Source organism: Etheostoma spectabile, chromosome 2 (assembly GCF_008692095.1).
Source record: "Etheostoma spectabile isolate EspeVRDwgs_2016 chromosome 2, UIUC_Espe_1.0, whole genome shotgun sequence".
Taxonomy (NCBI): domain Eukaryota; kingdom Metazoa; phylum Chordata; class Actinopteri; order Perciformes; family Percidae; genus Etheostoma; species Etheostoma spectabile.
Window position 1 is genome coordinate 26,708,339 of NC_045734.1, and position 13,080 is coordinate 26,721,418.

The window sequence follows — 13,080 nt, forward strand, 5'->3', positions numbered from 1 at the left end:
ATCTGTCCAATCTGAGTTTTCTGTTGCACTTTTAAACACACACGTTCAACCAAAACAAGTTCCTTTCCGAGGATATTTTGCAGTGGCTCTGTGGCTTTTCCCGGTGCCTAGCACTGCCCAAGATGATTGTGATTAGTTGAAAGAAATGGCAATTAACCAGAGCACGTTTTTCTCCCATCCCAGAATGCTGTGTGTACTAGCCAGACCCTCATCTACAGCCTTGTGGAGGAAGGTCTGGCAAAGCTAGAGATGAATAAACTACACATACAGTACAAAGAAAGAAGACCAAGTATAAACTGGGCCAGAATTGCACATGTCCCAGTAAATCAGAGGCATTCAGTGTTGTAATGATATAAAGAAATTAAAACAGTGACAGGCATAACAGTAATGATGGATGCATCTTTAAGTATCATGGATCCTTAACATCTTCTGGTTTGATGTGTGTATCTCTGTATATTAAAGCCTTTCATCCAGTTTTTACAATAGCTTAAGATTAGGCTCTCAAATAGGATATGTTTTACTGTTTGTGTTAGACAGACATGCAGCATTTTAGAGGAAGTCAGTCTCAAGTAAGAATAGCAATGAAGTTTTTGTTTTTGTTTTTGTGTGTGTGTTTGTGTGTGTGTGTGTGAGTGTGTGTGTGTGTGTGTGTGTGTGTGTGTGTGTGTGTGTGGTGTGTGTGTGGTGTGTCCAAAGATGTAGGTGTTTTCGACCCATTACAGTAACATGTGCTGCGCCTGTGTAATTAGCTTTTTGGTGTTAGTTCATAGAGGTAGATATTAACTTATAGCTAATTTATTTCTGTAAACCGTGATGCAAACACACTGTCACAAAAACACACACAGAGAGACAATGAGACAGAGAGAGAGAGAGAGAGGAGAGAGAGAGAGAGAGAGAGAGAGAGAGAGAAAGAGAAAGAGAGAGAAAGAGAGAGAAAGACACAGAGAACAAAACCAGAAATAAACAGTACACACTCCGGCCCCGCACACACACACACACATGCACACACATACACTAACACACACACACACACACACACACACTGCTATCTCCCCCGGTCTCTCCCACCATCTGTCTCATCTTCTTCCATGCTGATTTTCCACAGATGGGACCCAAAGGTGTTCCACAGAGCTGGGAGATGATGAGAACTCTGCCATAAAAAAGTGATGTTGAGAGACAAAGCGGAGCAGAGAGAGACACACACAGAACAAAAGACAATGTGACAGAGAGATAGACGTTATTATCAAAGTTTTATGTTCGTAAAACAAGGTAGCAGATGGATCATGAATACTTGTATATGTGGAGCCACTCGGAGGAACACATATTCACTTACAACATAAGTGAATATGGATATGGATATTTCTCCACAATGAATTTTATTACTGTAGCTCACAGCTGCAGATTTAAAAATAGAAGCACACCGGTTTTCATCATCCTCTACGGGCAGGTTTCACCAATTCAAGTTAACATTTCATGTGGATTAAATTACCTATAGCTTACTAATAATAACTTCTTACAATCTTCAAAAATGGTGGCATCAATGAGGTGGATGAGTATTTTGTTTTGAAAATTAACTGGATGTTTTAGTTTGTTGCTGTGCTCAACTTCCTGAAAACAGCTGGAAACATCACACATGAAGACGGTGAGAGTGAACTAAAACGGTAAAGTTGGGCTGTAGCCCGGAAATCAAAACCGTGAGCTGAAAGACGTTGAAACGCTTACAGAACTGAGGGAAACAGCAGAGTGGATGAGAATTCTGAGTGGGTTCATGACGACGAGCAATTCCTTTCACACACACACACACATCATCATTTCATCCATTTTGTATAAAATATTGACTATAGCTGCTTTTAATGGTACCGTGCAACACACCAAATATAATACAACTTCCTTATTTACTCCTCTTCCTGGTCTTACAATTAAATTAATAACAATGAAATCAGCTCAACAAATAACAACATGGAGTCACGACTGCAGCCCCCTGGTCCTGCCTACATACATTAGAAAGGAAACTTCAAGGGAAATAATTAACTTGAAACATATGGAGGCCAAACACATGAAAGACCAATGTTGCAACTCAGTTAAAATCAAGAGCATTTCGAGCCCGGGATACTCTGTGTCTTTCAAAAGGTTTAGTCGCCTTTGAATTCTCAAGGTGAATGCTATTTATGTCACAATAAACTAAAACCTTGCACAGGCATTCCTGTTCTCCAGAGGATGAATCACTTTGGTAATCCCTCGCTTTTCCTTTCGTGCCACCAGCAGGTCAATCTTTCCCAGTGAAAGTTCTCACCAATCCTGGATGGATTGGCACAACATTTTGCACAGACAACTTTTAATGTTTGCATACTTACAACTAAGAGGTTGAAAATAATGGGCCCTACTTTTACAATCTAAGCGCACGGCGTGATGTGCATGACGTGCGTTCAGGGCCTAACAAATCCACTTTTGTGTTTTGTGCGTAACACACAATAAACCAACCGGAGTGTCACCTCCCATTCCCTTTAACAGACAGGCGCGTTTGTAACTTGGCGCTCTGTTATTATGATAGACCAGGTTTTTGTTGGTCAATAGCGCAATCACTTCTCGCTGCCACAAGAAAGCAATACGCCAAGAATTCACCTGAACACACCTCCCTGTAAGACCAGCATGCCCATGGGCGCAAAGATGGGCGCGGATGCATTCATCCGCATGTTAGAATTGTCGTTGGTTTTAAGCAGATGTTAGCATAATAGCTCAAAGCCCCAAAGTAGCTGCTGGCATGGCAGAGTCTTGTTTCCTATTATGTATTTTTGTGTGTACAGTTTGTCTCCGCTGAACCATTTATCAGAGTTTTCTTTTGACATGTTGAGCTATTTTGATGTGCCATTAACAACAGAAAATAAAAATTCAATGTATCCATCATCTGTTGGCGGGGGCCGAAGATCACCAAGAGCACTGAACTGTTTCTGTCTGTCAGCAGATGTTCCACTGCAATGGATGTATTTCTTTCTGTCAAACCCTGATGTTGTAAATAAAAGCCCTGACACCGCCTGTACAGCTGCCGAGCCTGTGGCTGTAAAGTGTGAATGCTGGTAATGTGAAGATGAATCGGAGCTGTAAAAGAGAGTGTATATATGTGAAAGGGCACTGCCAAAGCCCAGAGTGTCTCCCGGGTCACCTCTTGTGGGGAGAGCATGAGCTACTCCCTTCACATCACAGGTTTGTGCAACCACAAACTAAAAAACAAAGCGTTAAAATCACAATTACAAGCGCTGCAAACCTGCCCAGCTGTGACAGACTGGCTGTTAAACACTGGATGTTTTGCACTTTGTTTTGTTTATTGCTCTAAATAAAAAAGTTTGTGAGATTTTACGCCTTTATGCATAATTGTTTGGCACAAATTTTGTATTGCACTCCTGAACTTGTGTGCTCAGCATAGCCACCAAAATAAAGATGTCTAAAAAAAAACAATGGGATTTTACAGAGGCTGCAACTAGTGCTTTGTGATTTATTGTGTTAAATGTTGCAAATTATCATTATGACAGGGTTTGTATTTTGTTTCACAAAACAAAACCTTTTTGGGATGTAATGAATATTGCCTACTCAGGCTCATAGTGCAACACACAGGCATGCACACACACACACACACACACACACACACACACACACACACACACACACACACACACACACACACACACACACACACACACATACATACACACGCACACAGTGCCACACAGTCAATACAATAATTCCCAATACAGGTCTTGTCAATCCATATTATACTATGTGTGTTTTTGTGTGCACGTTCATCATTGTGTGTGCTTCTGATTTATTCCAGCTGTTTTCATCTATTACTGTTCAGTTGAAGTGTAGAGTTACTAGAACTCTGTGCAAATGCCAAATCCAACTCCTAAACAAACCCGATCCCGCCTACACCAACCTACTACGGTAATATTGACACAAGTTCACTCCAGTTTCTCTTTAAATTGTGACCTGACCTGAGATTGCAGGTTGTAGCACTCAATAAACTCTAACTTAACCCCCATTTTCATTAAAGAACATCCTAAAAACAGCATAACCTGGAAAAAAATAAAAATACAATTGTTCAAAACAAAACCCCACCAAAATACATGAACCAGAACCTAAAACGATCAGGTCAGACCAAATCAGGTTAGATTGAAGAACTGAAGCCCTTCCTTGAACCAGCAGCATATTTTATGGTTTAGTCGTATGGTGTTAAATTACCTGTTACCCAAAACTCCAATAATACAGTATCCCAGTTAAAGTATTGCATACATTTAGTGCATAAAAGGTTGGTAAGTGTAGTAAATGTGTGCTAATGTGTATCCTTGGATGTATTTCCCTCATCTTTCCAACTTAGTTTGGACATGTTTTCTTTGTTGTGGAACTACAGGCTCTTACCACACAGTGAGATCTTCCTCATGTGTTTTCTGTATTTTGTATTTTCACCTCTGTGGCATCTGGTTGGCAGCTCTAGAAGCTGAGCATGCCGACAGGAAACAGAACAAGCAGAACACAGCCAAAACCCTGAGGGAAAGGAGGAAAGTCTGGGCGAAGGATAGCTACAGTAGAAAGCATGGGACATTTGGGAGAGAGAGATACACTACAGTATAATCAACCAAAAATATACTGACATATACTGGTGTATTTTATACCTACCCCCAGCAACCTAAGACATCATTAATAAATCTTTTGGATGGACTTGGAGTCTGTGTTTTCAAGTTTCTGACCCTCTCCTTAAGCATGCTACAGAAACGTACAGAAGCAGCGAGTTGGTAAAGTGCAGCTGGTGACAAATGGTCTTTATGGGGTGTGTTGGCCATATAATTAGGTGTTTTTTACCATCACAGACTTCCCTCCACATGGGCTTCAACCATTGCTACAGGTATAAGTGGCTCCAGGGGAAGACCATTAAAAAAGGACTGACTTCGTTCCTGTTTGACTTCACACAAGTCTGCTTATCCAATGGAATCCCCCCCTCTCAGTTGATCTGACACTATCATCACATTTTCTGGGTGTTTTGCTTTTTGTGGAGTAGTCAGGTCTCAATGTTTGTTCTTCCTGCACTGTATATGTCCCAGATTGCCTTTCAACCAACCTCTGAGATTGTCAGAGGAAGTTGCTGAGGTTTTTGGTTTAGTCCTTTGATATAATAAGAAAAGTAGATACCACGTCCCAAGTCCCTGAAAGTTGTTTGCTAGGCACTTGTGGTGGAGCCATTCTGAAGAAATACATTTGATGTTGGAACTCAACACCCAAACAAGCCTCCCCTCCCATCAGTGCTTCTTCAGAACGTTAGCATGTACCAGATTTAGCGTCTCTCCGGGTTCTGCTGCCTTTCCTTTCACCACGGCCTTTCCCCTGTCTTGTCCTCAAGCATGAACAGAATAATGTTGTGTGGCTCCAAGTGCACTTTGTTTCCCTTTTACAGAGCAAGGGCTGTGTAGGAACTTTGTATGAACTACTTATAACTTTTTTTTAAGACACACACAGAAGGGACAGCTAGCGGACTGTAAGGATATTTTTTGAATTTGACAACAAAAATTTAGATCAGAATCACCCTCAAACGTGTTTCATGGGCGCCTGGGTGACTCAACTGGTAGAGCAGGTGCCTATGTACAGAAGTTTACCCTTCAACGCAGCAGCCGCAGGTTTGACTCTGCCCTGCGGCATTTTGCTGCATGTCCTTCCTCCTCTCTCTCCCCTTTCATGTCTTCAACTGTCCTATATAAATAAAAGTCCTAACAAGCCCAAAAAATAATCTTGGGCAACTATGCCCAATGGGTTTGCGGATGCTGACCACTCGTTCCGTCCGCAGCACCCTTACTAGACTCCACCTTTGAGCAAAAGCACATCCACATGCATGGGCCCACAGGAACCTTGGGCCCCTGGGTACCCAGGACTCTGATGTAAGCTATGTCAATGTCTGCTGGATTCATTGCAAGTGTGCCTGGAAACAGCCCCACATGTTTCAGACTGGATTGTTCCTTGAACTTACCAGGAACTACAGACGGGATGTTAAGTACAGTGAGTGCAACACTTACTTAGAAAAAAAAAACATTTAAAAAAAATTGGTAAAGGAACACAATTCAGTGATCACATGGATTTGTGATTTATATCTGTTTAACTTTTCCTGTATTACTCTTTTTCTTGTGCTTTTTTATCTTCTTAGCTAGGTTTTCTTGACAGGGTCTTTTACATAGAGAGACAGGGAGTCCGATGAGAACGGGGGAAATATGACAGGCTTCTGCAGAGTGATTTAAGGAGGGAGTTTAAGGGAAGTGATACATATGTATGAAGATATAGTTATTTTTGGCATGCCAAGTTGGAATGCATGGGACAAATTAAAGGAAAAGCAGTTCTGAGTCATGGACACAGTAGAGAGAGAGAGAGAGAGAGAGAGAGAGAGAGAGAGAGAGAGAGAGAGAGAGAGAAGTGGAGAGAGAGAGAGTTGACCTGAATTTTTGTTTGAGTGCTGACAGTTCCCTCATGCTCTCTGTAATAAAACCCCAGTCTGCAGTCTTGCCTCTCTTAAGTAAGAGTGATGGATGTTGAGTTTAGAGAGGGATGGAGGGGGAAGTACAGGAGGAAAAAAGCAGGGGGGAAGAAAGAAAGACTGACTTCTATATTCTTTGATGAGAGAAGGGGGAAGAGGTGTGTGTCCTGAGTGTGTGTGTGTGTGTGTGGGAGAGAGGGAGGGAGAGAGAGGGATATGGGAAAGAGAGAGAGAGAGAGAAGAGAGAGAGAGAGAGAGAGAGAGAGAGAGAGAGAGAGAGAGAGAGAGGGGAGAGAAGAGAGAGAGAGAGAGAGAGAGAGAGGTTGCTCCTCAGTTCGCTCTCTCAGTCTGACAACAGCAGCCGTTTCCCCCCTGCTCCGCTGTGCTGAAACTCCACCAGGTAAGAAAAGCGACCACACTCTGACACGATGTGACAAAGACTTTCTAACAATCCGTCTCACGGCCGACACGACTCTGCATGATAATCCTCCGCAGCCTGAAAAAAAAAGAAGAAAAAAAGAAAGAAAGAACATCCAGGGGCGCATTAGCGTGCTTGCAGAGACGTGCAGGATAGAATAAGTTATTCAACAGTCGCCAACTCAGCAGAAGCTTTTTCGAAAAGTTAGCTCAAAACATCGCCGTGCACGGTGCACGCGCCGGCTCACTGGCACGTTTCTTAAAGTGCACGGCGTTTGTGTTTCTGATTTGAGATGTGTGTGTGTGTGTGTGTGTGTGTGTTGTGTGTGTGTGTGTGTGTGTGTGTGGTGTGTGTGTGTGGTGTGTGTGGTGTTTTCCGGACTGCGTTGCATGCCAAAGTGATGCTCTGGCGTTGTAGACGTGGCTCCAAATGGGTTCATGATGACTGTGCGTTTCGGTTGGGTTATTATGTGGCAGTGAGTGTTCAGTTTATTAGCGGCGTGTTGTCATTGTGATCATGGAGCAAATTGTGCACACAGCTCGGGGGGGGGGGGGGGGGTAAACATAAGGTCACATTTGCCTTCTTCTCAGCTCCTGTCACACACAGAGGTGGAAGGAATTTATCAGGTTACCTGCATGTCAATTCTACACACACTAAATTACATTTGTGTTTAGGATCTGTTTTAATGTGTTGTTAGTCTACATTGTATTTTAATGACATGTAGCCAAATCCAAAATAGATAACAGCTTTAACAGGTATGATTGTTCATGCATGGAGAGTGATTGACCGTGTGGAAAGAAACACACTAGATGTGTCAGAAATCAACAATGTCTAGCCTCAAATCCCAGCATATAGGTTTAAATGAAATTAGGGTCATATTGGGCTTGTAAAACAATCTCATTCTATGGAATTTTTTCTAATTACATCTATGGCACACCATCTAATGTCTTTCACAGTCACCCATGGCTGCAACTAATTTTCATTGATGATGAATCTGTTGATTGTTTTCTCAATTAATCGATAAGTGGTTTGTTTATAAAATGTCAGAAAACAATTAAAAAAGTCGATCAGTGTTTGCCAACACTCAAGAAAAAGTCAAATGTATTCAGTTTACTGTCACAGAGGAGGAAAGAAACTAGAAAATATTCACATTTAATAAACTGGAATCAGATCCTTGTTACAAAAAATGACTCAAACCCATTACATGATTATCAAAAGGGTTTGTAATTCACTTAGAAGTTGACAACTAATCAATTAGGTGATTCATCTTTGCAGCTGTACACTCACCAACCACAGCGCTGCACAGACACATTGTAATCTAATTTCCATTGCAGCAGCCTCTACTCCTGAGTCAGTACTGTTAAAACAATGACTCCTATCACTAGCGTGGGTAGCATTGAGGCACATTATTCCTTGTCTTTCCCTTAAGATCTGTGAGTTGCATTCAAGAGATTTACTGTTAGCCCCCACTGGTGAAAAAAACTGCAGTGAATCCACAGCTGACAGTTCTAAAAGAAATAAGTAAAAATCCAAGTAATAAGTCATATTTCCCACACTATACTTCCAAGCTGCAACAGCTAGTTCTGATGGCTTTTCGTTTAAAACGCAAATGTTGCAGTTTAGTTTGTGTAGTTTTGATGGTTAACACAATTGAGGACCAAGGAGTTGAAGCTTCTGTTTTTGCGGCCATTGTGAATAATCAGGGTTATGTGGGTCCAGTGAAATAAAATGATGAATATAAAACATGTTGCGTAAGTGAGTAGAAACATATCTTCTGACATCTGGCTGACAAAGGGAAGCAGATTCAGATAATAACTGTTATGATTATATTTTATCAGTCGTTAGATAAAAATATCGGAAGTGTTCCAGTCGTTTCATTCTCTCACGGTCATGCTTCATCCATCATCACAAATCCAGTTACCATTCATCCATCACTGTAAAACCCCCCTGGGAATATCTCCTTTATCGCTCAAATCTTTCTCTCCACTGCTTATTGTTTTTTTCTCTCTCTCATCTGTATTTTTTTGTTTTGTTTCTCTTCTCCGTCTTGCTTTTCAGAGGTTTTGGGTTTCCCATGCGGATTTCTGGGGCTAAATGTAAGAATGAGAAAGCAGATGAGACAGAAAAGTGTGAGTAGGAGAGATAGAAAGTGGGAAACTTAGATATACTGCAGACAGAAAAAGATGAAATTAATGAATGATAGAAAAAGATAGAGGACGGCTAGGATATATCTAGTGATGGTTTTGGCTCATTGTTTTGGGTGCATGGTCATCAAATTCCTTTCTCATCAACTGTGTTTGCAGCACTCTCCAGCTGTTTTCAGCAAATAAACTCTGACAAACCCACTGTATACTGCCTGCCACAGAGGGCAAAAGTACTCACTTCCTGTAGTTAAGCAGAAGTAGAGATCATTGTGCTAAAAATACTCTGGTAATGGTAGAAGTACAGGCTTGGAAATTTACTTAAAGTGTAAAAGTAAAAGTAGTCTTGTAAATAACATCCTTTTTTTATGCAAAGCTACCTGGACCACACAAATGTTACAAGAGTGCACTCTGGGAAGCTTCAGTGGACATGAAAAAAGGCTCTTTATAGCATACGGTATGTCAATGGCTACATTTTAAAATGGATGTATGCCAATAGGCCTAAAACATCACATAAATGATTATTGTGACAGATACTGGGACTCCAGGTTAATACTATCCTGACTGAGTAGCAAGATATGAATTCAGTTGTAATTCTGTGAGAATTCAAACATGAGTCCTCTAATTTATGTCTGAGAGGTTTGAGACATTAACGTCAACATTAGCCCAAAATAATGTTGATTTGAGACAAGACCAAGTAACATTAACATTGACTTAAGTGGTCTCGAAAACAAGAACGACCTTGTTAACATTACTACAGCATAGGGGGTCTCAATTCTCCAAATCCTCAATTTGATTACAAGCTTGATTCCAAGTTCACGATTCAATTCAATTCTCAATTTTTTACTTTTTTTTTTTAAAGCACAGGTTGGTATGCCATTTTTAGACTACACTTTTATGCAATATATCTGACCTTGGTGTGCAATTTACCACACTACATTGTCAAATTTAAAACATGTATTAACAACATCAATTAAAATGTTACAATAACTTATAGTCAATTGGACAATAACCTGTCATCTAGTTTCTCTCTTCACAGAAGATGACATTCAAGTTCACAAATAAACAAACAAAAACAATAAAACAGGTTTTTAGCACGCTAATTAAATGTCTAAAACCAGAATTTTAACCACCGTATAAGGTTGCATGCCTGCTGCTATGAATACTCCTAAAGCAATTGTAATTGCATTTGCTCTTTTTGTGCATACAAACAACTTAACACCATGTCCACAGTTTGAAGATGGACAGCACTGTATGTACTGTATGTACGACTGATTTAGTGACACACACACACAAGACAGAAGTGCTAATAACTGTATGTAACTACAGCTTTTGCCACTGTTGATGCACGAAGCAGCCATGTTGGATTTGTACACAGTGGTTGTCCGAGTTCCGAGCTCAGAAATCCGAGGTCTGGGGGCGTGTTTCTGACTTTGACCTTGGAAAACTGACTTCCGAGTACAAATGCAACGCACTAAGAACCCTCAAACTCTAACTCTTGGTGAGTTATCAACTGGGATAACTGAGATGTGGAAAATACACCACCAAACTACAAACCTGACCCAAATATATAAGTTTTGGGATTTAGCTAGCTTGTTGCAGAAGTTATTTTGGAGAAGAAAGGAAGCAAGAGCCTCATTATAAAAAAAGAATGTGAAAAAGAATGTAAGCCTATTATGTGATGGCTTTGAGGGTCACATGGATCCATAAGTGTCTGCCTTTGCTCTGACTTTATACAAACATACAGTCACAACAGACCACCTACTAGACCTACATAACTTTTCCACTCTTCTTCCTTTCTGCTTCATTCCACTCCCAGGTTGTGGCAGCCATGTTGGCGGTGTGTTTGAGGCTGCTTTTGCTCCTCCCCCTGGCTTGCTGTGTCCCCTCCCCCTCCAGATCTCCTTCCAGACTCTGTAGACGGTGCTGCGACCACCTGGAGCCGCCAGCAGCCACGGGACAATATCAGCTACCTGAGGTCCGCACTGTCATCAACATGACCATCCTCAAAGGTACCAGAGATAATAGCATTGGATATCTGTGTAGAAATATCGGAAATATTGGAGATGATAGAACAACACAATGTAACTCTGCTAAATATAACACATAACATAACATTATAATACAACATACATTTTCTATAGGCTCAGTCTACTATAAAAATCAAAAAGTTTTGCATATGGCCCTCAGTTACAACTGAGAAAGGTCTGGTGTCAGCCAGGCTACGTCTGTTTGGCAGATCACCAGTATTCCGCTTCCAGTTTGTCTTCTAATTTCAATGGGATGGGAACATGGAACATGGGAAGTCCCCCATTGTCATGTATTAGTCTTTTACTGTGCTTTAAGCAACAATTTAGTGTTGCGGTTGCATGTTCATTCACCATAAACCATCCCTCCTTAAATATCTGTGTTGCTATCTCCCTGGCTGAAGTTACATTTCCTTAATCAGATCTCAGCTTCTGCTTTTCCAGATGGCAGTGTGTCTGGCATGGTGACTTTTTAATCAGAAGAGTAATCATGTATGTTATAATGGAACAATGCTGCTGAAGGGTGACCGTGCTTTAATGGCTAAGCAGAGTTAAAACGACAAATTCAACTGTCTTTTCAAAGGAAATTAGACACTCCACTAAAACAACATTTTTTTTTTATTATTATTTTCTTCTGAAGGAACCAGATTGCCAAATAACATAACATTTAATCACTTTTATGTCTTTCATAGAAAATGCATATCAACAAATGAATTTATGTTAGCTCTGAAGTAATGGAAGTGTAAAGAAGAATGACATTTTAATTGACAATATACATCTCCAAGGCAAAAAGTAGAGTGTCTGCAAACTTGGATTATAGCTTCAAAACGTTTTCTTGTTACAATTAAAACTGAGACAGTTTGTATGAGATGATAATTATATCTCTAATATGCATTTGAGCAGCCTTATTGTTTGTGCAAGTGTGTGTGTGTTCAAGCCCGGTGGAAACACAAAGAGATAAAAAAAAAGTGACAAGAGAAAAGGGATTTACTGTAAGACACAAGGATTTTATGATATCCAAAAACTGCACAATCCCAGCTAGAGAGGGATTTGCGAGAACATGTGTATCTAATATCAGAGCCTTTGCGGCCAACTCAACCAGAGCGGTCCAAAACGACAAGTCATCACACTTTTTCCGCTTAATAACCGAACATGCCAAGTCTGTTCTGACCCACGATCAACCCCCGAAAACCAGTCCAACTCCTCAACCGTGAAAAGAGCTATCTTTTTTCTTTCTTTCTTTTTTGAGAAAAAAAGGTTATGACCTCAGTTTTTGAGAGTTTTCAACCCCTGAGGCTGATGAGGTGTATTTAAGTCTCGAATTGTTACTCTTCCTTACAAATGAGGCAATGAAACAGTCCACAGTGTAAGTGTATTGCAGCTGTGCAATGAGGGAGGTCCCAGCAGATGCTTTCACATGGCACTGAACTTGCTTATGTGGCAGAAAACACACATACATGCACAAACGCACAGGGACATAGTCACACACTCGTGCACAAAGGCACACACTAAGCTTTGTGCAGTTGTGCTGTTGCAATGCACACAAATAATACACACAAACAAACCCACTCTTTCTTCTTTGTGTTGCCATGTCGCACTCACTGGGAAACAAGAAAGCCTGATTGGCTTTGAGTGTGTGAGTGCTTTCTATGTGTGCTTGCGTGTGTGTGTGTGTGTGTGCGTGAGCGTGAGCGTGAGCATGAGGGTGCACAATTGGGTTTCCTCTGCAAAAGCTGCGGTGATTGGATTTAAACAGTGTGACCCAAAGTCAGCCAATCTCAGTTTTTACTGTGCAGTCAGCCACATTTCTCAAAAGAAACCAGAAGCCACCAGTCATTGATTAAGGCGATTCTGCACCCACACAGTTTTGACATCCCATCTATTCACAGGATTATATTATATTTTACACAGCATTAAAATATTCAGATGCTTCAGAAGGTCGGCTTAAAGGAGAATTCCGGGTGAATTCAACGTGTAGCTCTGTTTTTT

General features: G+C 40.9%; 1 protein-coding gene and 1 long non-coding RNA gene across 2 annotated transcripts in view; one reads left to right on the plus strand and one right to left on the minus strand.

Annotated features, from left to right (window-relative positions):
- Positions 1-1,887: 1,887 nt before the first annotated feature.
- The window catches only part of LOC116701092 (uncharacterized), a 15,648-nt gene continuing 4,455 nt past the window's right edge, over positions 1,888-13,080 (minus strand). Inside the window, exons 2-3 of the long non-coding RNA XR_004334816.1 lie at positions 8,232-8,241; positions 1,888-1,898 (exon numbers count right to left, since the gene is read on the minus strand). This is a non-coding gene — a long non-coding RNA (uncharacterized LOC116701092). The remainder of the gene's footprint in view (positions 1,899-8,231; positions 8,242-13,080) is intronic.
- c1qtnf6b (C1q and TNF related 6b) overlaps positions 6,818-13,080 on the plus strand; it is a gene marked incomplete at its 5' end in the record, with an annotated part of 12,306 nt that continues 6,043 nt past the window's right edge. The window contains 2 exon segments of the mRNA XM_032534576.1: positions 6,818-6,905; positions 10,884-11,076. Of these exon segments, the coding sequence (XP_032390467.1) occupies positions 10,896-11,076 (181 nt within the window).